Raw genomic sequence first — 26,678 nt, 5'->3', positions numbered from 1 at the left:
AGGAACTAGATAGTGCCTAGTTACTACCAAGGACAAAATAAAAGGTTTTGAACAGAAAGGGAGAAAACTCTAAAAAAAAACTCAAATTCCTAAAAAAACCACACTCACTGGACTGCTTTGGTACTTGCAAGTTAAGCACTGGAATGCAAACTAAAAGGTTAAGAATACAAATCTATCAGCTGCTCCTTAGAAACTCTATACGTAGTTGCTATGAGTCTGAACCAACCTGATGGCACGTAACAACAACAGGACTGAAAGTAACTTGAGGAACACCTGAGACTATCACCCTAAGAAACATGTTGGGATTGGAACTGAAGCCACTTCTAGTGGTCATCTTTCCTCCAAATAATAGATTGGCTTATAAACAGTAATGCCTGTGAATACTGTGCTGCTCCCTTAAATAAACTCTATGAGATTAAATGGTCAAATTTCACCTTAAACTAAAATTAAAAGCTAAGAGAGGAGTAGGGAAGCAAGATTAATAGAAACATACCAAAAGAATGGAAATAATGAGAATACTGATACACTGCAAATTGTAGCCAATGTCAGGAAACAAGTTTCATAAAAATTATTAAATGGGAATCTAATTTGCTTTCTAAACTTTCACCTAAGACATATTATTTAAAAAATAAAACAACAACAAAAAAACTCTTCACATATTCATGTCTGAAATGCCTTAAAGGGCTAATTTAACACAAAGCAGAGAAATAACATTATCATGTCTTCTTAAATATGCTGTTAAGTGGATTCTGTTATAAATAGAGAAAACCACCCACAAGAAAGCTGGCAAATTTAAGAAGAAAAAAGAGCTATTTTAGGTTCTCTCTCTCTCCTGAGTCTCTAAAAGCAGAGTGAAGTATTTGTACAAGGAGGAAACAGATTTTTGTCTGATAAACCATAAATATTTCAATCTGGTAGAAATTATTGGAATAACTGTCCAAGACAAGATGTGCATGCAAGTTACCTTCTTAAATACAAAAAGATAATTTAGTCCCTTACAGAGTCTAAATCTTCCCTTAATCTCTGTAGCCTTTACAAGGCTGAATGACACAATAAACTCATTGAAGACGGTCATCCATTAGGGTAGGAGCTATTATTTCTACCATCCTCTTCCTGCCTGTAGATTTCCTAACCTAGAACTGCCATTCAAGCTAATCGTTAACTCCTATTGGGTGCAAGGCTCTTTATAAAAGGTTCCCAATGACCTAAAAACAATACGACCATTCATGGCTTAAGAGAGCGCTGTACAAGGACTATTGGGGCAAACCTTGGCTTTGGTTGCAGCGGAGGCAAGAGCAGCTGCTGCGGCTGTGGCTACATTTCCTTCAGAAATTTCATGTTCTACTTTCTTTTTCCCAGTATCACTTTCTCTTTCTTTGCATGTATCAGTGAGTTCCTTGTTCTCTTCAGTCTCCTTTTCTTCTGAAAAATTCAGAAACCTTTATTAGTAGTATGCCCAGTCTTAATAAACCACCTTTAACTCACACATTCACAATGTGACAAATTAGGGCAGATATTACCGAGAGATCTTAGTGCCGTTTCCTTTTTGTTATGATTTTTCTGAACCATGTCCATGTGTTGAAAACAGATTCTGCTTAGGATGGATTGTCCAAATGGTACACTCTGTCTGCCCTTTCTCTAAACTCGGTATGTTGTCCTCTTGTATATAAAAGAAAATTCAAGGGAACCATGTCATAAAACCTACATGTTTGTATATCAGTAAATGAAATATTCTGGGAAACCCTTAGGGCTGGAGGAAATTAGAAGCTGAGAATAGAGTACTTTTACAAGCCTCTTGAGAAAGTTAAGATGTGCATGTAAGCAACAGACACTAAAAATAACATGGCGGGTCTGTCTGGTGACATCAGTCAGTGAGTAACCTGTTCATCCATAAACTATTGAAAAGAGCAAGAAAACTTAGCCACTAGCATCAGGACTGGAACCCATTGGCAAACGGTAACACACATACCCTGTTATATTAAAAACCAAACCCAAAATAAATCAGCAAATATAATCTATACAATTAAACTGATCATAATTTTCCAGTATCTTTTATAGTTTTATGGCATAATTTGAGTTTCTTCAAATTACCTGATTTAATATCTTCACTAACATCATTATTCTGTTCCTTCTCACTTATTTTTTCATTTTCTCCATCTTGTCCTTTATCACTGTCACTCATTTCATTTTCAACTTTGTTTTCTGTCTGAAAAGGATATAAAAATAGACAGTAAGAAGTAAGTTAAAAATGGTCCTCATATAAGTAATATCATCTCAAACTAATAAAAGGGTCCAGCATTGTTTTTGCAGGAAGTGAACTAGGTTCAGACTTGCCTTAGAGGAAAATGCTAAAAAATAGATAAATTCAGATTCAAATCTTTCTCCATCTCAATACTGACTGCTCACAAGATAGCACACATTAGCACATAGTCGTTACTTTTCTGCATCCTCTGCTGGAAAGCCACAAGTTACAATTGCTAATGTAACGTCAGGGAAGACTGCCTGTGTGAATACTTACGAAACAGATAAAGGTAATAATTGTATGAATAGACCACAAAATAAGATGAAAGGTTGCTAAAATAACAAGCTGACAAAATCCTTAATATAGCTATTTACTAATGTTTTTTAGGAAGAAGATTCATAATAGGAGAGCAGTGATGACACTCTGATGAATGCAAACCTTAATTCCATAGGTCAATATTTGGTATCATTTGCTGATTCTAAAATATCTAAAATTTGGCCTTGAACAAATAATGTAAAATTGTGTAAAAAAGGAAGATATCACCATTGACTTGATTATGTTACTTTAGGATTAAATGAAATCACAAATGTACAGCTCAAATCAAGAACTCTAATGTACATTACTATTATCCTACATGTAACCAAGGATGTAAATCCGTACTCGAATGTATTTATGCAAACAAAGACGGACTGTCATCATGTACTATGATCGTGTGGAGGATAAACAGACCCCAGACCTAAAAGGCTGCCAAGTCCAATTCTGTTTAACCCATCTTATGTTGACAGGTATCAGGGAACAGACATACTGGCCACTTTGATGCCCTTCACAAACTGACTTCAGTGTGGTACCTTGCCAGCTAGTCGAAATCTTTTATTCACTCGCCTTCATTTCAAATTTTCATAGTTCTACCTATACTTTAAAACCTAGCTCAAATGTTGCCTTATCATTAAGACTTCTCTAAATTTTCTTGTGCAGACTACTAATGCTATTAGAAAATCCCTTACTGTTCTGTTCATATTCCCAACTGTGTCTCACAGACTGGATAAAACTTTAATGAATGAATGAATGTTAAATGCCCTATTTATACCATGGGAGAACTATACCTCAAAGCAATGTCTACGTGGCTGAGAGAGGACCATTTATAGTTCCCTGAGAGGGGCTCAAGAGATCTGGAGAAAAAAAATAAATAAATAACCTAAACTAATATTCTCTGAAAGGTATGCTCTCTATGGCTATACTGATGTGAAAGAATTCAGAAACACTTCACCTTTTCAGTTTGCTGCCCATCAGTATCTGTTTCCATTTTTTCCTCTTCAGCTCCATCTACACAAGTAAAAGAGTATGAAGCTATAATCCAATATGGAAAAAAAAAATGAAAGGCATCATACAGGTATTGTTGTTGTTAACTGCTGTCAAGACGGTTCCGACTAAGTGACCATGGATGCAGTAGCTGAAAAGAGGGAACACATCTTTACAGCAAGGATCATTCACTCTCATCCATACACAGAGGAGACAGGGATGGGGAACTTGGACACACTGGCTACCCAATGGGGGTGGGGGGAAGAGTACAAAGGCAAGAAGTGACTGGCTTACAAGTTTTCAAGAGAGAGGCTAGATCCAGAGGGTGCAGGAAGGTAGAATCTCCACAAAGTAGTACCCAATCTGTCTGGGAAGGGCTAATGAAAGGAGGTGGGGATAAATTCCTTGTTGTACAATGGTGAAGAATTGTTATCAGGACTGACTGTGAGGGTTGGAAATGTAAAGGTAGATGCTTTGTAGCAAAAGGAGGGGAGTGATTGACTTTGCAGTCCAAGAGCAGAGGTCCCTGGAACCATTAGGGAGAAGAGTGGTGTTCGGGACTCTACCACCCAGAGAAGCAGTAATGCGAGAGATGGAGGTGGAGATGATGATGTGAAGAGATGGAGCAGCTGGGGACTCTAGATCTAGAGAGGGAGAGGGGCTTGCAGAGTATATACCCTTTGGTTGGTTGATGATGCATGAAGAGGACTGTAACCATGGCAATGAAACGATATACAATTGGATGAACATAAAGCTAATGTTCACCCATGTAAACTATCACATAATTCACTATAAACATAAAAAAAAAAAAAATTATAACGGCCTAGGGAATTATGTTACTATAAAACCTTCTTTACCACATCAATGTTGAAATGGAAAGTGTTTTTGTATGGATGTGTACACACACGAGGGGGCTTCAAAAAGTTAACAGAAAAATTATCTTTTAATTTTTCTACTGAAGTATCCTAATAGATGTTGGCTGTGTGATGTTGAGTTGATTCCAAGTCATACTGACTGTATAAGGTTTTAGAACCTGGAAAATGTTATGGGTTCAGAAAGTCTCATCTTTCTCCCATGGAATGGCTGGTGGATTTGAACTGGTGACCTTATGGTTAACACAGTTAACAACAGCTCATGATGCCACAAGAAAAATAAAAAAGACAAAAGGTAATTGGGCAAAGGACTGGAACAGACATTTTCTAAAATTTGACCAACAACCATGTAAGATGCTCAACAGCATTTGTCATTATAGAAATACATATCAGAATATTTCATACCTGTTAGGATGAGTATAACTTAAAAAAAGGGACAATAACAAAAGTTGTTAGCTATTGGAAATAAAAATTGGTGTTACCCATTATGAGAAGTAGTTTGGTGGTTTCTCAAAAAGTTAAAGAAAAAGCCAAAGCAAAACAAAAACGAGCTAAAATTTAGCATAATATAAATTAAAATAACTATGAAAGTCCTTAGTATTTATATATATTTATATATATGTTGCAGACCGTGAAGGCCTGGTCAGAGGTTCGAGGCCCTATTGGCCCGAGTGTTACAGGTCGCAGGCTCTGAGGAACAGATCTAGCCACCTGGCAGTTTAGTAACAAATTATTTTTAATCTTAGTGTCCAGTTATGTTTTATTAATTGCAGACATGAAGACCTTGATATACACAGATAAATGTAATATTTTTCTAAAAACCAAGACTGTAAAATTCCAAACAGGCAAAGTTCTTCCCTCAGAGAATTCATTCAAGGTAAATTGGGTGACTCCCTGGTCTGTTCCAAGGACAATAGGAATGCCCTCCCTAAAGTGTTTCCAGGTGCTGCCTATTCACCCAGGAGCCTCTTTTCCTGAAGAACCTGGGCTGGGCAGCCAACACAATAGGAATCCTCCCAATCTTCCTCCCCCCATTTGAGGCTAGGTGCTAAAAGGTATGTTAATTAAGCTTGAGAAACCAAGTTGCTGTGATGAGATTTGAACCTGCGAAGTATGATGTAAAGTTGCCTGAATGTCTGGAAAAGTAAGATTGACAGCTGTACCTTGTCTTAGTACCTACTAGCTTTGTGTAAAGTACCTCCCCTAAAAAAAAGGAAGGCGCAGAATGAATCCAAGTGCATTATGACTGGCAAGGCCTGCGTTACAGCATGCAGGGGGCACAGTCCAGCATTGCAACCATATTGCCTGCTTAGCTAAGCTGTTTACTATGCAGGATATTACGGCTTTCGTGGCTGAGATGTTTGCAATGCAGGATCTGCCTGATGCCAGTCCAGCATTCACCTTGGTTTCGGGGTGTCTCTTTGTCTCTCTCTTTGCGTCTCTGTGTTGCTTTTGCAATCTCTATCGCCACCAGGTATCTCCTCCTCGTGAACCGAACCCCTATGTCGAGCCAGTCCCCGGCATATATATCTACACACACACACAAAAAAAGATTTGCATCTAAAAATATTTATCATAGACTATCACTAAGAAAGAACTGGGAGCAAAGCACATCATTTGGATTTAGAACTGAGATTAAGATAGATGCCAAAACCACGGAGATCGCCAAGGAATATCGGGCCTTCTGATGCTCAAGAGAGACAAAGTCCTTAACCTAGGGCCAAAAGAGTGAGAAAGCCTTCCTGTAGAACCAGTGTTCTAAATTTGGACTACCAGTCTCTTAAGTGGTACATTTTATAGAATTCAGCAATGAAAATTTGTTCAATTGATTATGTCTGCAGTTGGCCAGTGGAGAAAAATTTAGGAGAGCTAGTGCATAGGTTTCAAGCGGAAGAAGCACTTAATGATCATCAGATGGTTCAGCAGCTGTTTAAAAAAAAAAAATTTGGGCACCAGGCTATTCTGATGGATGTGATTACTAATAAGCAGAACTGTTAAGGATGGATGGCTCCTGGAAGCCCTACAAAATGAGCATCCTCACAGAATGAGCAGTCTTCTAGTCCAGAGCCAGTTAGGGGGAGCAGATGCCATCTTTCTATTCAGCTGTAAACTGAGGATAAGGATAATTTGAGTTTCTCCAGGCAGACATGACTAAGTACCTGGAAGACTCACTGAATCCCAGCACTCAGCAGGCACAACAGTGTGTGGTCAACAACCTACTGCAAGCCCACCCTTTCCTGGATGAGGATGGCTGGGACTTTTTTTTTCATTATGGAAACGAGTACTCATAGATTGGTTTAAATATGTTTGAAGACCAGTGATGATGATGAACAAGTAATGATAAATGAGCATAAACAGACATGGCAATCTCTTGCTGACCTGAGATGTGATGAATTTCATACTATCAAGGAAAAAGTAGATGTTTGATAAGATTGTGAAGTAAACGAACATATTAACTGGCTCCAGTAAGAATATCTGATAAAAGAAAAGGACTAGAAAGAAACCGACAACAGGATGAGCCAAACTTTGGAATTATGAAGTTGACATTTTAAAGGACATTCTTAAAAGGTTTCCCTTCTTGAAATGCCCTTATCAGATGTCCAGAGAATTCTAACTTCCTACAACAAAGCACATTTTGGAAAAGTATTCAGAAACATGCCAAATTCTTATATAGTGGCAGATAATCCAATCAATATTGTTTTGCAATGAAATACTGTAACCATAAAGTGATACCAGAGATGGAGGTAGATATGAGAGGACTCGTGGAAAGAGAGGGACTGAGTGCTGGCAACCAGGAGGCAGGCTTGCAGAATGTGCCCTTTGGTTGTTTAATTTATTATATATTCCTGAGTGTTTTTGTGTACATCTTCCCACCCCACCCTAAAAAACAACAACAAACAAACAAAAAAACCCAGAAGGAATGGAAGCAAATACTGTTGAATGATGATGCATGGAGGAGATTGTAATCACAGCAATTAAATGATAATATAAAGCCAATGTTTTCCCAGTAAACTACCACTTAGTTCACATACACACAAAAGATAATCTATAATGATAACCCCCGTATGGAGTCCCAAGTAACAGTCACCATAATCTTCTGAGATGACACCTCTGCCTTGAAATAAACCAGGTCAACAGATTCACCTTAGAAACTACTATTATAAGTGGATCTTTGTGTGTGTGAATGCAAATTAATGAGACTAAGACATGTGTATTATTGAGGGAACTTGGTGGCATCCGGATATCCACTAATTGCAGAGGCAAGTTTAAACACTTACTGTTTGGGAAAATCTAGTGCATTTCTCTCTTTCAAAGTAAATTTCCAGGTATGTCATGCTAAGGTTTCTCTGTGAACTTCCTTTATAGTAAAAGAGGCTTGCTAAAATAATTAGTAGGAAATGAGAGGAATAACCAACTCAGGTCAACAGCTTTGTTGTTGTTGCTTTTTTATTCTCAAAGGTACTTATTTAGAAACTCATACTTCTTAGTGATTGTCAAATAATGAGAAGTAAATGAAAGTTCCTCCTTTATAATTGTTATTATTTTCTTCCAGTACCCCCAGACTTCATTATGTTCTTACATCATGAATATCTACCTGCCATGCCATTTTTCATTACTTTCTTTAACCTAGGTATAAAACCTTGCTGCTGTTGTTAGGTGCCATCGAGTCAGTTCCAATCCACAGTGACCTTATGCACAGCAGAACGAAACACTGCCCAATCCTGGGCCAACCTCACTACTGTGGCAACCCCAGACTCCATCGATGCTGTCACTTGGCCAATCCATCATGCTGGGGGTCTTCCTCTTTTTCTCTGACCATCCACCTTATCAAACATGATACCCTTCTCCAGTGACTGTTCCCTCCTGACAATATATCTGAAGTATGAGAGATGAAGTTTGGTCATCTTGGCCTCCAAGGAGCACTCTGGCTGCACTTCTTCCAAAACGGATCTATTGGTTCTTTTGGCAGCCCATGGTACTTTCAATATTCTCCTCTAACACCATAACTAAAAAGAATCAATTCTTCTACGGTCTTACGGCCTTCCTTATTCATTTTCCAGCTACTGCATGCATATGAGGTTATTGAAAATACCATGGCTTGGGTCAGGTGCACCTTAGTCCTCAAGCTGACATCCTTGCTCTTCCAACTTTAAAAGGTTCCTGTGCAGCAGATTTGCCTAATGCAATACATCGTCTGATCTCTTGACTGCTGCTTCCATGAGTGTTGATAGTTGATCCAAGAAGAATGAAGTCCTTGACAACTTCAATCTTTTCTCTGTTGATAAGAATGTTGTTTTTTGGTCCAATGGTGAGGATTTTTGTTCTTGATATTGACATGTAATCTATACCGAAGACTGTGCTCTTTGATCTTCATCAGTAAATGTTTTAAGTCCTCTTCACTTAAAACCTGGTAAAATATATTTATTGTTTTGTTTATGGATAGTTTTCCATTTACATAAATAATACTGTGGTAATAAATATAGAAACTGAAAACAGAAGAAGAAATGTAAAAACATATGAAGATGGTGGCCATATATTCAGTTCTACCAGATTTTTCTAGGGATGATCCTAGCCTTTTTATTGTTGGTAATGAAAAGCTGCTAGTATCAGCACCCATGTTAGAAGTCAAAAACCCTTTCTACATTGATGGTGAAATATCTCTGTATTTAGAAAAAGAAAGGCTGAGGGCTGTGCTCATAGCTGGCTTTCATGTGACTGGGACAAAGAGAACACATAGACTATGTAAAATCCTCAGATTCCTGAAGACTTTGATTTTGATATGCACCATTCCTTATTTTCTCTCTTAACAGAAAAAGAAAAGAAAGGATGCAAAAAGTTATTAGGAATTATCTCTTGGACAGCTGAAACTATAAAAAATTGCTTCAATTTAGGGTTGTTGTTGTTAAGTGACGCTGAGTTGGTTCTGACTCATAGCAACCCTGTATTGGGTTTCCAATGAGTGGCTGCTGAGTTCTAACCAACCTTTCAGTGTAGTGCTTTAATCCCACAGCACCACACGAGAGTGGTAGATGTACATTATTAGAAAATCACCTTGAAGCTAAGATATTAATGAATTCCAATGCCTTTATCATTACATTTAGGTATTTAAGTTCTTAGTGAAATTCTATTAATACGGCCTAAAGACCAACAATAAATGAATAAAAATATCCATCATATACTTTACCACTATGATACTATTAAAATAAATTTTAAATTCTAAGTACCCCAATGATGAGAAAAGATGAGGTGTTTTGCTTCTGCAAAGATTTACAAGTCTTAGAAACCCTATACACGGTTTCTATCCAGCTGCTCTATGGGAGAAAGATGAGGCTTTCTGCTCCCATAAAGATTTTACAGTGTCAGTAACCCTGTACAGGGTCACTATGTGTTGGAATTGACTCGACAGCACTTAACAACAAAAACATAAGTCAGAACTGATTTGATAGTACTTAAGAATAACAACTAAATAAATAACTAAAAGGAAGACAAAAGAAAAATAATTTTTTTATCACTTACCTTGAATTAGGTTTATACTGATTACACTCTTAAATGGAAGTAAACCCAATTATTCTAATAAACTAATATACAGATTTGTTAGTTCTGTCCTTTGATAAACTACAATGCAGGACTGACTTACCCAGCTTCTCTGGCTCATCGGGTCCCGTGCCTGCAATACAGCTGCTCTCCAAACCATAGGTCGGATCCACCTTCCCGGAGGCTCGTGCTGCATCTTGTACTTTTTTGACATGAGCTTCAACCAATTCCAGTGGTACCTCCTCCCGGACTCGAGAAAATTCCTCTGTTCAAAAAAAAAGAAGAAGAAGAAGAATAGTGACCAGCTTTAGCATCAACATTTGCTGGGAAAACTGAAGCAACAGTAATGTTTTAGACATAGTGACCTCTAAGACTTGGTCCCTATACTAGCAAAATGAGAAAGCCAAACGAAAGAATCATATACAGTGATGAAATTCTATGACTAAACTTTTCACAGTATCTTAAGGTTATAAAAAACTGAATTCTTCGGATTTCTGTAAGTAACAATTGAAATTATTGTTCAAATTTATCTATCTACTGGCTAGAATGATAACCCTAAAGCAAAGAAAAAGTTATATAATGTAAGAAAGTTACAACTATGATTAATATAATCAAAGAATATTACATAGCTTTCATGGATTATATAAAATCAAGTATTAACCACAAAATTATACCATGAAAAACTCTTGTGTCTTCATTTTTAAATGAATGCTCCTAATTATTCAAGAACAATTAAAATGCTTTAAAAAGTTATAATACTTTAAAAACAGTAGATGGTACCTCTAAAGGATATGTTTTAAAAATTGTTAATTATATATTAAAAGTAAATTTTATAGTGCAAAGTTGGCTTAATGAATCTGTACCCAAAGCCGCTTTCGCTGCAGCAGACGCCACTCGTGGGTCCACCACAGAGGCCAAGAAAGCAACAGTGCTCATGACTGGGTTTCCCGACTGACTGAAGGGGACAGGCTGGTAGGCCAAAGGACCAAGTGAAGCATCTGAATTCTCAAGGTATGGGTCCTCAATGGGAAGCCTCAAAAAGTGGAGGATGCATTCATCCTGAGTACGACTTCCAACATGTTCTGACACTTTATTCCAATCATCCTTGTACATCTCTAGGGCCTAAAATTGAATAAAACAAATAAACAAACACAGGAGGTTTAATGTACGGTAAAATGAAATAATATGCAAAGAAACCAGTAGCTTCTGATTGTTCTTTAGCTTTTTAAAAAACAAAACAAAACACCATCCTTGTTATCTTGTTAAACATGACTCACAGTGACAGTAGAACTACTCCATACCTTGCTAGGACTATAAATCTATATGAAAACAGAATGCCACATTCTTTCACTCATAGAGCAGCTGGTGGGTTTGAATCAGTGAGCATTTAACCACCGTACCACCAGGGTTCCTTTAATAAAATAATATAAAGGTACAAAATGTGTATTAGAAGAGAAGTTTATAAACTTGAATCACACAAAGTTCTTAAGCAAGAAAAATATAAAAAGGCATACATACTACAATAAATTAAAACTTTTATTTACAGAGACATGATTGTTTATATAAAACATCCAAAAGAAGCTACCATAAAAGACACTAAAATAAAGTTTAGCAATGTCCCAGAAGAGAAAGGCAACAGAAAAAATCAAGTGTAGTTCTATTTATAGTAGCTGTGAACAATTTTAAATTAGAAAACAAATATGCTAGGGAAGAAACTCAAAACACTAAACTGCTGAAAGAAACTAGAAACATAAATAAAAGAAGTACTCTGTGTTCATACATCTAAAGTCTTATTATTAAGATGGCACTTCTCTTCAAACTGAACTGTCAATTCAATGAATCTGACTTTTGAAGAAACTGATAAGCAGATTCTAGAATTTACAAGTACATAATTATCTACTTTAAAAATATTTAATTTATCACAGAAAATCCTGAAACACTTCAAAACATTAGAGTAAAAGGGAGTATCCAGGGGAAGAAGGATAAAATGGTAGGAAGAATACCAGAAATGCATGGTCCTATGCATTTCAAGGAATTAACTGGGTAAAAAGAATCTACTTGATAGCTTACTAAAGCTGCTACTATCCCACAGTTCTCAAGTACAGGTTCTTCACCAGAGGAAATGCCATATCCTCAGGGACATTTGGCAATATCCGGAGACATTTTTAGCTGTTGCACTGGGAACATACTACTGACATGCCATGGGTACTGTTAAACACCCTAAAATGCACGTAACAGTCACCCACACAAAAACAAAACAATCCAGGCAACTGTTAGTAATGCTGCAGTTGAAAAGCCATGCTCTAGTGCCTGATTTGCTGATCCATGCTATGAAATGAGCTTATTGTGGCAATAATTCTCTACCTACTTATAAAGCGAACTGATGTCCTAATCCAGGCTCCAACTGCTACTTCAGGCTTTCACTCTCACAGGAGTGGTAGACTTTTCAAAATCTAAACGAGCTAATGCTTGTGCATTAAAGCCCCTTGAAAATTGAGGCTATTCATGGGTTTTCTCTGGGTAGTCAAAGAGCTCTCAGTGCTCTTGGATATTTACTGGGGCTGTGTTAAGTTCCTAATTAGGGGTAGGAATTTCCTTGGCCTGTTCTATCATAAACTTTCCCAACAAATTTACTAAAACAGGTTTTTCTTTCATTTGTATTTCTTTAGCCAGTTAAGAAAGTTCAGGAAGATTTTCTAAAGTTGGATTACATAAAGTTGGAGAGTTGGGGGCAGAGACAATGACGTGGACAGATGGAGTGGCTAGAGATTCTAGACCCAGGAGGGAGAGGGGCTGTGTGTTGAGACCTGCGGGGGAGGGAGGCAGGCTTACAGGGTATGCCATTTGGTTGGTTGGTGATGCATGGAGGGCATTGTAACTATGGCAATAAAATGATATATGATAGGATGAATGTAAAGCTAATGTTCTCCCATGTGAAGTATCACATAATTCACAACATTAAAAAAAAGATAAACAGAAAAGCAAAAAAAAAAAAATTTTTCTGTAACTAATTTTAGGCTCATAACCTATGACAAGATAAAGATTAGGTTTTCTGCTCACACAAAGGTTTACGGCCGTGGAACCCCTGTATAAGGTTATTACTATAGGATTGGAATCAACTAAAACGGCACCAGACAATCAGAGGTTAATGAAATATGGCAGGAGAAAGCAAAAATGCACGATACATACTTGAGATCACAAGAGATAAGCCGCTCACAGACTCTAGTTCTATGAATTTCAAGTCCAGGAACAAGTATAAATTATTTGGAGGAAATATAGTAACTAACTGCAAATTTAAAATCAAGTTGTGATACTAAAAGATTGGAAAACAGGGACTTCTAACAAATACATGTATACCAGTGTTCACAGAATAATTACTCCTGATACCCAAAAGCACCAAACAGCCCACATCTTCATCAGCAAAAAAATAAACATAATAAATTCCTGGTGTAGCACTGTCGTATAAACAATGGATTAAAAGATCAGTTTGAAGCTAAAGGTAGGCAGGAGTTCAAACTCACCAACCACTTCTCAGAAAGCCTATAGGGGTCAATATGAGTCAGAACCAACTCAACAGCACTTCACCACCACGTTTAGCTGTTTTTCCTTTTATACCGCCTCCTTCCTGTCTGCATTTCTTATTGTGTGCACATATATTTATACACACACACACACACACACACTTATTCATCCATAAAAAAATTAAATTCTGATACTTGACATAGCATGGACTAACCTTAAAAGCGTTGCTAAGTGCAACTGATTAAGTTATGACTCATAGGGATAATGAACAAGGTTTTTGAGGAGCAGCTGGTGGGTTTGAACTGTCGACATTGAGATGCTGACCTATAGTGCCACAGTGATTAAGTGAAATAAGCCAGACATGAAAGGGGAAAACAATGTATTATTTAGAACATACAATTTTATATGCTTACAGACAGAAAGCAGATTAGAAGTTATCAGGGGCTGTGGACAAGTGAGAAGAAGGAATTGTTGCTTAATGGGTACAGAATTTGTGACTGGGGGTACAAAAAGATTTGAAAATGTATGATGGGAAAACATTGTGAAAGCAATGAATGCCTCTGATTGCACACTTAATAGTGGTTAAAACAGAAAACTTTGTCTTATACTTTTAACAAAATGGAAAAAAACAAAAAAATTTGTGAAAGCTTGTTTTAAAAATCTCTGAATCACTGTGGAAGAGTAGTGCCACTAATTCCTTCTTTATGGTAACCTGATTCTATCAATGGATTTCAGAATGTAGCAAGGACTGAGCATTTTATAGTTTCTTATACTACTGACTCATTTTCAGCTCAAACACCTGATATTACTCATACTCAATTTTATAGCTGAAATCTTACTCAAACAAGTCTTTCTCAGAATTTATCATATATTTTTAAAAAAGAGTTTACTAAAGAATCTTATATTATCCTTCGTTTATACCAACCAAGTATCTTTTTTAAACTGCTTTCATAAATTTAATATGTAGATTCCAATCTGGCTACTCCAATATTTGGAATTTAAGTCCCTGATTAGACAACAAACTGAATAGCACCAATGATATTAACAGCAACACACGGAAAAGTTGTGGTTTCATAGAATATATATACCTGACTGAAAGTCAATGGTCTCAAACACACAAAAGGAGAATTGGGATACTGCCTATGTGATACACTTGTGTGATAAAATGCTATAATGACTTTTAGAAATAACAAAACAAAATAAAAAAGAATCTACTGGATCTGTCTATTTATGAGGAAAAATTAGTTTTGTTCTGAGTAAAAAAATCCATTAAAAAATTTCATCTTTATATTCATACGCTATTGTTGTTAAATATAGTTGAGTTAGTTCTGACTCACAGCAATTGAGTATAAGGTTTCCAAGGAACAACTGATGGGCTTTAACTGCCAACCTTGAGGTTAAGGGTAGTTGTTGTTAACTCCCGTTGAGTCATAGTCCAGTGCCAATTCTACAGCGCCACACCAGGATTCCATTCTTAAGCTATTGTTGTTTGTTGTTAAGTGCAGTCGGGTCGATTCTGACCCATAGCGACCCTGTATAGGGTTTCCAAGGAGCAGTTCAAATGACTTTGCAGTCTGACACATTAACCCACAGCACCACACCAGGACTCCAAGCTATTAGTTACTGACAATTATATAAATAGAAGACATCAATGACTAACAATGATGTTGAGAAACCTTTTATTTCTCTTTGGGTAACTGTAGACAACACTTGTTGATTCAACTCTAGGATTCAAAAGAAAAATCAACTACTGCATAGATTTTAGCTGCAGGAGAAAAAATCCACTATTGTCAAAGAATACTGTGGCTCTCTTGAATATGTTCAGAGTAAACAGGAGCTCAAGTTATTCTTACCTCATTTTGTATTTACTATCCACTAATCTTAAACATACAACAGGAAAAACTGTTGAGTATCAACATGCAGCAAGAAAAAGCAATGATAATGAGGTTGTTATTCCACTTGGTGTTGCATAATTATGTTTCTCCCAAAGGCCCAGAGTCAAAAACAGGAACATAAAAGTATGCTATATTTCCTTGGAAATACCAAACACACAATTCTTTTTATATAGTATCCATGTCAGATAGGACTACACAAAATGTCTGGGGGACAAGAAGGGAAGGACAGCTATAAGAAATATCTCTGTGCATATCACTGATAAAAAATGGACCAATGTGAAGACATTAAATAGTGGTGAACACCGAAAACAAGATACTTTAATAAGCTATGAACACAATAGCGAATACTGAAAAGTAGGAGAGGTATATATACATATATACATATATACACAAACACAAGTATATATAAAAGAAGTACCTAATGCACCACTTGAAATGTGTTAAGGAACCGTAACTGTTGAAATCAAATCTAAGCAGCACAAGAAATCTGACACACTGTCAGATACAGTGTCTGCAAGAGTCGTCTGGAGGCCCACTGCAATATCACAAAAATTTTATTAAAAACATCAAGACATATTATATTTTTCATTATGTGAACAGTTGCAACGATGGGTAAATCATTAGCCTAATCAAGGCAATGATACCAAATTTTCGTAGTGTGTCAGTGTACAAGGGAACTGCAAAAAGTCTGTGAAAAAATAGAATTAAAGAAAACAGAAGTTCTCCACAAACTTTGTGAAACCCCCTTGTATTCTTAACTATCACCACTTACAAAGGATTAGAAAATGATAAAACGATTTAAAAGTAAAAATTTCAATTAAACTATCACCTTAATTAAGCAATAAATTTATTCCTTTTTTAACTCTAAAAAAATCAGCTACATGCCTTTTTAATGTTTCTGTTAAGTGCCACTAAGTCGGTTCCAACTCATAGCAACCTTATGGTAGCGATTCCAAGGAGGCTGGTCAGCTGCAGACCTTGAGATTCAAATAAATGTAATGAAATGGGGAGGAGGGTACACACTTCTGCTGATTATCAAACCATGAAAATGGTTGTTTCAGTAAAATTAACTTGTACTATTGAGGTTCACACTCAACCAAAATTATTGTGGGATGATATCAAGAACATCATACATAAGGTAAGCAAAAAGTCAGTAAGACAAGAAGGAAGTAAAAGGCCAAAATGGATGTCAGAGGGGCCCTAAAACTTGCTCTCCAAAGTACAGATGCAGAATGCATCAAAAGAAGATGGAAGGAATACACAGAGGCACTGTACCAAAAGGAAAGGTTGGTGTTCAACCATTGCAAGAGGTAGCATATGATCAAGAGCCAATAATAATGAAAGAAGAATTCCAAGGTGTATTGAAGGAATTCGCAAAGAACAGGCTCCAGGAATTGATGGAATAAAATTGCAATCTTTCAAGAAAGTGAGGTGGCACAGAAGGCACTCACTCATCTCTGCCAAGGAATTTAGAAGAAAACTATCTGGCTGAATGATTGGAAGTCTGTGAAAAAATAGAATTAAAGAAAATGGAAGTTTTCCACAAACTTTGTGAAACCCCCTTGTATTCTTAATTATCACCACCTACAAAGGATTAGAAAATGGTAACCCAACAGAATGCAGAAATCACCAGACAATATCTTTGATATCCCATGTGAGTAAAACAGCTGCAAGCATACATTGACAGAGAACGTCCAGAGGTTCAAGTTGGATTCAGTAGAGGACGTGGAATGAGGGATATCATTGTTCATGTCCAATGGATCTTGGCTGAAAGCAGAGAATATCAGAAAGATGTTTACCTGTGCTTTATTGACTAAGCAAATGCTTTCAATTGTTTGGATCATGAAAGCTATGGACAACATCGCGAAGTATGAGAATTCCAGAACACTTAATTGTGCTAATGAGGATCTGTGCCTGGATCAAGAGGCAGTTGTTCGAACAGAACATGGGAACACTGAATGGTTTAAAACTAAAAAAGATGTGCGACAGGGTTGTATTCTTTCACCATACTTAAACTGTAAGTTGACAAAATAATCTGAGAAGGTGGGTTATATGAAGAAAAATGAGGCATGAGGATTGGAGGAAGACTCCTTAACATCCTGCGATATGCAGATGATATACAATCTTGCTGGCTGAAAGTGAAGACTTAAAATATTTACTGACCAAAACCACAGCCTTTGGTATAGATTGCACCTCAATGCAAAGAAAACCAAATCCTCACCACGGGACCAACCACTCAACAACATTCTTATCAATGGAGAAAAGACGGAAGTTGTCAAGGATGGATCAACTATCAACACTCACGGAAGCAGCAGTCAAGAAATCAAACGATGTACTGCATTAGGCAAAACTGTTGCACAAGACCTTTTTAAAGTGTTGAAGAGCAAAGATGTCTGCTTGAGGACTAAAGTGCGCCTGAACCAAGTCATGGTATTTTCAATAACTTCACATGTACACAAAAGCTGGAAAGTGAATAAAGATCTTATTCATGCTGTTGAGTTATGGTGTTGGAGAATATTTAAAGTGCCATGGGCTGCCATAGGAACAAACATCTGTGTAGGAAGAAGTGGAGCCACAGTACTCCTTAGTGGACAGGATGGGAAACTTCATCTCTCATACTTCAAACATATTGTCAGGAGGGACCACACGCGGGAGAAGGATATCATGCTTGCAAAAGTGGAGCATCAGAGAAAAAGAGGAAGACCCCCAGCAGTCAGATGGATTGGCAAAGAGGCAGCATCAATGGGTTCAATTGTGGCAACAACTGTGAGGTTGGCCCAGCACCTGGCAGTGTTTTGTTTTGTTGTACTTGGGGTTGCTATGAGTTGGTACCAACTAGATGGCACCTAACAATAAGAGCAAAAATAATTGACAAAATTTAGTGATATGAAAATTTAAAGGCACGAGGAAACTCAAATAAACATTCAGTAAATTGATTGAGATGATATATATTACCATCTGTTCAGTTTCCAAAACAAAATAGTGTTGTTTTTTTGTTTTTAAGGTTTTTATTGTGGATTAAGTCGAAGTTTACACGTTTACAGGGAATATCATCAGTTTTACATTCAACAAATCATATACCTTGTTTCATTACAATGATTACACTCCCCTCCGTGTACCATCAGTCAACAGTATTTCTCTCTATCCACTTTAGCTTTTTAAAAAACAAACAAACAAACAAACAAAACCCACTCAGGCATATATAATTTACATCTCCAAAGGGCACATTCTGCAAGTCTGCTCCTGGCCACCAGATCATAGTCTGTCTCTTCATATTCCATGAATCTAGAGTCCTCAGCCACTCCTGTCTCCATGCCCCGAGTCTGCCTCCATCTCTGGCACTGTTGCTTCTCGCAATAAGGTCCCGCATTCTGCTTGCACGTTTCTCTCTTGATGGTCCCAGGGTCCTCTGTTTCGGACTGTAAGATTAACCACTCCCCTTTTTTTGTGCTACAAAACTTCCACCCTTTACAATTGTGACAGTCGCGACCACTCATGATAACAATTACTCACCATTGAATCTTACGAATCTTATTCCCATCTCCCTTCACCAGACCCATCTAGACAAGATGACAGCTAGTCAGTGGGGACTCTTTTTTTCCCCCCATACTCTTAAACTAAGCTCCCTCTTGAAATCTTGTAAGCCAGTCACTTCGTGCCTTTATTGCCGCCTCATTTTAGGTAGCCAATGACTAAGTTGCCCATCCTTATCTACCCTGTGCACAGAGGGGATAGCATTGATACTTGATGTGAAGACTCTTTCCCTCTCTGTTGGTATTTAGAGTAACTACTGCTCTGAGTATAGGTCAGGTTCATCATGAGGATGTATCTTCTGTCACTGCAGCTGTTCCAGTTTGCTTATCCTTCCTAGTGGGAATGTCCCACCTCATAAGATTCTAGATGGGACTCAGGATTCCACCTATGGTCCTATACTCTGTAAAGGCTTTGCACGAGGCCTATTTCACTTGTCAAGTGGTAGAACCCCTTTTAGGTATTCCAATCAGTTATAGGCTGAAGGCAGGCTTGCAAGTTTTCTCTGATGTTTCCCAACATTCCTTTCTATCCACTCAAGTGTCCATTTTACAATAGTAGGCAAGGGAAACTAATATTCATAAGGCCATCAAGGATTTCAGTATCATTTACCCTCTTCAAGCTATACCTAGACCCCTGTATCCCAGAGCTCTGTTGTTCCAAGGTTGAATATGCATCACTATTTCCCTCTGTACCACTAGGCCATGCAAACCTGTCTCTGTATTCCCCTATTTATCTTGTTCTTCCGCCTTCTCCCACGTTCTTGTATTGCGCTCCCCAACACCCAAACTAGACCCCTCACCCCAACCCCATTGTGGTTACCTTATATTCCATTAGTTCTAGCCTCCATTTAAGACAGTCTATTTTATCCAGTAATCTACCTTACCTTCCCACCAGCTGGGTCTCTGTTCCTCTGTGTTTCCCTTCTTTTACATTGTAATTGTTTTGATCATAGACTGACCTCCCAGATCCTCTGTTCTTATCATTTTATTCTGCTCTTTACTCTTCCATTTGTCTATTGAGTTCAGGGTGATGCTGCCACGTATGTCATTCTGTAGTTGTTGTCTGTTCTTGTTGGTTCTCAGTCCACAGAACTTCCTTTAGAATGTTTTTCATAGCAGGGTTGGCTATGGCAAAATCCATAAGCTTCTGTTTGTCATGGAATGTTTTGATTACACCATCATATTTGATTGACAGCTTTGCTGGGTGGAGGATTCTTGGGTGGCAGTTTTTTTCTTTCAGGGTTTTATTTATGTCTCTTGCCCGCATGGTTTCTGGTGAGAAATCTGAGCTTAATCTGATATGCTTGCCTTTGTATATTTCTCTTTTCCTTAGCTGCTTTCAAGATCCTGTCCTTATCTTTAACTTTGGAGAGCTCGATTATTGTATGCCTTGGTGATTGTCTTTTAGGGTCTATCCATCCTGGGGTTCGTTGAGCTTCTTGAAAGCTTATCTTTTCACTTTTCAGGATGTTAGGAAATTTTTCTTCCAGAAGCTCTTCAACTATCTCCTCTGTGGACGTGTATGATTGTTCCTGTTCTGGAATGCCAATAATTCTTATGTTATTCCTCTTCATGTTGTCCAACATGAATCTTAAGCCTTCTTCAGATTTTTTTTTTTTATCCTTTTTTGTGTTTGTTCTTTTATCTTAGTAGTGTTGAGAGATTTATCTTCTAGATCACTAGTTCTGGAGTCTATCTCTTCAATTCTACTCCTTTGCTCCTTCAGTGTATTGTCTATTTCTGAAATTCCATTATTAATCTTTTGGACCTCTTTCTGTAGGTTTTGAATTGTATCCAATGCTGTATCTATCTAATTTGATTGTTCCCGTAGCACTTTCCTGACTTCTTCCATATTTTTCTCAATTCCTTCTCTGGCATTTCCAAAGCCTGCCCATCTTTCAGTATGGAGTGTAGGTCTACTTCCAGTTCATTTGCCTCAGTCACTTTATCTCATTTCTGGACATGTGCAGATATGGTAACCTACTTCTGTTCTTTGGGCATCTTCAGGGGTTTTCTGTGGCCTTAATACTTAGATGGGTGTGTATTTTGGTATTTTTTATGCTTTCTGATTGCCTCCAGGTAGATGCAATCGGGAAACGGGCTTCCCTTTTCACTCTTCTTCTTAAGAAATTTTAAGTTGCCAACTGTTTGTTGTTGTGACAAAACTTAGGATTTAATTTTCAGACTATTTCCTTTTTTGTGTGCTTGTCCCGCTCCACAATCCTTGTTAGGCCTTTTTTCTAGTTGTAAACAGTCCAGGGCCGGCTGCGGCCATTTGGTTTTAAGTGGAAACCATCTCTTTAAATGTTGAGGAGATCTGTGCGCATGCATAGTAGAACCCTCTGAGGGTGGGGCTGGGGTGTCCACTAGCTCAGGCACCCCTACAGTCACCAGAATGGAGGTGCGCTGACAGCAAGGGACCAATGAACAGATACCAAAAGAAAAGAATGTCAACACCTCTATTTCTGTGGCTCTGTCTGGCGTCTATAGCTGCTCTTCCTTCCTCCGCTTGGGCCCACATAAGATGGAGGCTCCTGGTGCAGCTGAACGTCCTGAACCAGAAAGCAATGGATTTCTTGCTTCTGCCACAAACTCACCCAGCTGTAAGCCTTACAACCTTCTAAATATTCCTTTATGTGTGGTTCAGAGTTCTGGGACCATCCCCTGAGCCTGCTTGGTCCTGTATTCTGTGTTGTTGCCAGCAGAGCTACTCACTGCGCTTCCACCCGATCCGCCATCTTGTTTATTCCTCAAAATATTGTTTTAAGTGGCAAATATCATCATATTCTTCTCTGAAGTCTTTTTAGGAAATTATTGAAGTTGTATATTCAAATTCACATCAGCATTAAAATAACTGTAGAGTGATAAATGAACTTAACCCCTGGATCAATTTTTTTTTGGAATTTTTCTTTTTACTGTCTTATTGTGAATTATGTGATAGTTTACATGGGAGAACATTAGTTTTACATTCAACCTATCGTATATTGTTTCATTGCTACGATTACAATCCTCCATGCATCATCACCCAACCAAAGGGTGTACACTACAAACCTTCCCCCAGTCATCAGCACATAGTCCCTCTCTCCCTCTCTGTGTTTAACGTCCCCAACCTGGATCAATTTTTAACCAAGACACAGATACGAATATAGAGGGAATACTATTTAGTAGGGTACTCACTTAGAATAGTCAACCATTTAAGATTAAAAAGACAGTATTCACCTTAGGAAAAAAAAATTTTAAGTGTGGCAAATGGGAAATGGAAACCAGAAACACAAGAGGAAATAGAACTGATGCTACATTGAAGGGCTTGCAATCACTGAGAAAAAACAAACATAGGATATGCTGAATCTAAAAATGATGATCTGCTCTGTAAACTTTCATTCAATTCAAAATGATAGGTTTTTTTTAATGACTGAACAGTAATTTTATAAAGCCAAAATACAAAGACATGTCCTACTTCAAAGGGAAATTCAGGGCCACTAAATTATTGTTATATGGGAATGAGGGCCCTGAATCTCAAGCTCTTTTCTAAAATTCTAGTGAGAAGTTTCCAACTTAGACTATTTTATGAAAGGTCCAGTATTTTTTCACAAGTTGGCAATTGGTCAAAGAAACAGGAAAAGCAAACAATCCCAGGCCAATAAAGAACATAATTCAGAAGTGATCTTCTCTTATAACTGTGTAACCTGTATCATGAAATACTTGAGAACAAGTGTCACCCAAACATTTATCAAGTAGATCAAAAACTTTCAACATAATTCCACAGGCATTTCAAAACTTCTGATCACAGGCACTAATCACCAATGTCAAATATGGATAAAAGGGCTCAGCTGTTAATTACATACCTCAAGGAGAAGAAGGGTTTCCTGTTCAGTCCACTCTCTCCCAGCACTAGCACCTTTACTCTGAAAAAAGAGTATCAGTAATTATTCACTTAGCCTTAAAGGCTGAAGAAGATAAGACTTGGTCTGATTTGTTTCTGAGGTCAGCTGAGTATTTCAAGAAAATCAACAAAGTCTAAACCCTGAATTATAGATGTGAAAGAACTTATGGAACTTTAATTTGCAAGAAGACTCTTTCATTGTAAATATAAAGGACTTATGAACTATTTAATATATATATTACTTCCAGTATCTTAACATAATTTATGAGCAAATGTTGAAATACATACCATGAATTAGCTATAATATTACAAATATACTATGTTTTAAACTAATTACAACTTCATGTTATAATTAATAACTTAAGAATGCTTTTTCATACATTCAAAAACACAATATATGTCATTTAAAGAACTATGATGGCTTACTGCTTTCAATTCTATCAAGTCCATATTATGTCATTTTTAACATCTCTTGATTAAAACAATCCCCACATCTTAGACCTCCCTAGGTGGACATGCGCGTAAATGCTCGGCTGCTAACTGGAAGACCTGAATCCACCCAAGGTGCCTCAAAAGGTCTGGCAATTTAATTCCAACAAATCAGCTACTGAAAACCCTCAGGACCACAGTTTCTAATCTGACATATGTGGTATCATTCTAAGTCACAAGCAAATGGAGGGTAACTGGTGTATTCTTTTTTTATGTTACCATCATAATCTACATATCATGTTGGGGCGCAAAAAATTCTTGTATTTCCAAATCATCTCTCCTGTGTGTCTCTCGTGTATATGATAATTCAGAAAATATGTGATATTAAAATTTGTATAGTGTAAAAATTGTAACCGTCAATTGATTTGTACTTAATTTGCTTACCTTGTCCCTTTCATAGATGTTCAGAGAACTTGATGTGTACTATGCTTCATATTCTTTAGCAGTACAACAACAAAACCCCACCTGCTGCCACTCACAGTGACCCACAAGGGCAGAGAAGAACTGCTCCCTAGAGTAATCTTTGTGGAAGAAGACTGTTACATCTTTCTCCTACAAAGCTGTTGCTGGTTTTGAACCACCAACCTTCCAATGAACAGCCAAATGCTTAACCAATGTACCACCAGAGCTTCTAGTTATGCTATTTATACAAAATATATGTTCTCAATTAAGACTGGAGAAATATGTGGGACTACTGTCCTGATAAACTCTTTATTCCTTAGGGTAAACTAATACCTGAAGTCACCTTTCAAAGTAAATAGTTAAAAACGTGAAGAACGTAATCCGTGAAAACATTGCTCTTTTAAAACTCTATCCATATGGAACCAGATAGATAAGTTACTCAACTCAGGTAATGAAAGTGAAAAAATTAGAAAGAAAATAGTGTGAAGGGTATTACCAATGTCATTGAATACTACGTGTATTAAAACAATTAACAGAGCAAATATAGCACAAATATGTTCTAACATAATATTCCTTTCCACATCAACTGTACTTCTGAAGACAATTTAATAAATGAAGAGAAAGCTGTGCCATTAAAAGTTCTCAATTTAAACACCCACACTTGCAGGTAATACCCACTTATCCTGGCTCAACCAGAAGTAAAAAGAGGAAAGAAAGAAAAAAAAAAAAAGTATTCTCATACAATTTAATGAACTTGACCTACACCTATGGAAGCAGTAGCTCAAAAGAGGGAACAAGTCCTTACAGCAAGAATCATTCCCACTCCCTCCACACACAGAGTACACAGGGATGGGCAACTTGGACATTGGCTACCCAAAATGGGGGTTGGGGGCTACAAAGGCAAGAAGTGAATGGCTTACAAGCTTTCAAGAGGGAACCTAGATCCAGAGGGCCTGGAGGAAGGTAGAATCTCCAGTGAGTAGTATTCAGTCTGTCTAGGTGGAGCTGATGCAGTAAAATGCAGACGGGTCTCGTGTGATACAGTAGTGAATAATTGTTATCAGGACTGACTGTCAGGGTCGGAAATGTAAAGGTAGACGTTTTACAGCAAGGAATGGAGTGATTAACTTTTTCAGTCTAGGAGTGGAGGTCCCTAGGACCTACCCAGAGAAGCAGTGATGCCTGAAATGGAGCCAGAGATGATGACGTGGAGCAATGGAGTAGCTGGAGACTTTAGATCAAGAGAGGGGGAGCGATTGTGTGCTAAAGTCCTGGGGGGTACGGGGGAAGGATTGCAGGGTATACCCTCTGGTTGGTTGATGATGCATGGAGGGGATTGTAACCATGGCAATAAGACGATATACGACAGAATGAATGTAAAACTATCACATAATTCACAATAAAACATTTAAGGAAAAAAAAAGTTCTCAATTTAGATGATGCCATGTACACATATACTATACACTGCCAGTAAAATATTAAACTATGATTTTCTATGGACTCTATGGCATTTATCCATAGGATTCTAAAATATTTGCTCATTTAACTAAAAAATAAAAAGGAATATAAGCACTGCTGAGTTATTCCTAAAGTATGGTTGTATGAGAACGAAAATATTCATAGAGCTCAAACTCATGATTTTATTGGTATAATCCCATGAGAATTATATTAAGACAACCAAAGGTGCTAATGAGATTTGGAATCCAAAGAGGAATTAACTTTGTTAGCATTTCATCTAGATTTTGAAGAAGCAAAATCTAAAGACAGGGAAGATTTATCAAATTCTAAACGTAGACAGCATTTACTGGACACCTGTTGATAACTAGCTCAGGAAAGGCAGCAGCATTTTTACTTTCCAAAACCCATCTCTTTATTTTATTAATTTTCTCTATTGTTTTTCATTTATTTTGTACTTATCCTCATACTTCCTTCTACTCATTTTGAGTCTATTCGTTTACTACATTAGCGAAATGGAAACTAAGATGGTTGATATAAGAATGTTTTCCATTTTTAATAATTAGAAGCTATGAATTTCCTTCAAAGTACAGGCTTAGTGGTACCTAAAAACATCGATATGCTGTGGTTTCATTTTCTTACCATTTAAAATATGTTCTAATTGCATCTGATGTTTATTCTTCCATGAATCCTGAATTATTTAGAAGTTTAATTTCCAAATACTTGATTTTTTTCACGTAAATTCCTATTACTGGTTTACAGTTCAGATCAAGAATGTGCTTTATGTGCTTTCAATCCTTTTAAACTGATCTTTTCATATTTCTGAGCAGCTTTTGGTTCAAAGGAACATGCATTGAGTTCCTTACAGATGAGAACTGCCATTGTGAAGTAATGTAAATCATAATAACCTAGACAGAAATCTGTTAACAAACAAGTCCCTAATTTGATATATTTTTTCAATAACAGTTTCTATAATTTTGAATTAATACTTTTTGACATACACTCATAATTAATATGATTAAGTCTAACAAAACGTTATAGTTGTGTGTCAATATGTGGGTTCCAACTCACAGCAACCTTATTAGGGTTTCTAAAAATAATTGGTGGGTTTGATGGCTTCCTCAGTGCTTATCCTACAGTACTACATGAGGGCTCATTTGCTATTAGTCTTCAACTTTTACAATCTTTTCACCGTTTCATGTTTTCACCTTGACTTTCTCCATTCTCTTCAGTTATTTCTACTCTTTTTTTCCTTTCAATAAAAAAAGTCACTCTATTAAATTGCTATTATTGACTTATCAGCTTTACCTTTTATTATTAGTTGCTCCAAGACTTAAAATACTCATCTCTCATCTTTAACCTTGAAATAATATTTAGCATTTCATGACAATCCAAGAATCATAATTACACTTTCATTTCCACCTCCTATACTTTGAACTACTTTTGGTCTTAATGTCAACATACTATAAATCTAAAAATACAGTTATAATTTTTGTTTTAAATAGTCAATCTTTTTAAAGGACTATAAAAAGCCAAAAAAATTTCTTTTAT

At 37.1% G+C, this 26,678-nt stretch overlaps 1 protein-coding gene across 1 annotated transcript in view; it reads right to left on the bottom strand.

The window, feature by feature from the left end:
* The window catches only part of SMARCC1 (SWI/SNF related, matrix associated, actin dependent regulator of chromatin, subfamily c, member 1), a 207,848-nt gene that overhangs the window by 46,540 nt on the left and 134,630 nt on the right, over positions 1-26,678 (bottom strand). Inside the window, exons 19-24 of the mRNA XM_006868793.1 lie at positions 22,744-22,803; positions 10,812-11,070; positions 10,052-10,213; positions 3,510-3,565; positions 2,092-2,206; positions 1,268-1,422 (exon numbers count right to left, since the gene is read on the bottom strand). Coding sequence (XP_006868855.1) covers positions 1,268-1,422; positions 2,092-2,206; positions 3,510-3,565; positions 10,052-10,213; positions 10,812-11,070; positions 22,744-22,803 — 807 coding nt within the window. The remainder of the gene's footprint in view (positions 1-1,267; positions 1,423-2,091; positions 2,207-3,509; positions 3,566-10,051; positions 10,214-10,811; positions 11,071-22,743; positions 22,804-26,678) is intronic.

This window comes from Chrysochloris asiatica, unplaced genomic scaffold (assembly GCF_000296735.1).
Source record: "Chrysochloris asiatica unplaced genomic scaffold, ChrAsi1.0 scaffold00124, whole genome shotgun sequence".
Taxonomy (NCBI): Eukaryota; Metazoa; Chordata; class Mammalia; order Afrosoricida; family Chrysochloridae; genus Chrysochloris; species Chrysochloris asiatica.
This window is presented reverse-complemented; position numbering and strand designations above follow the sequence as displayed.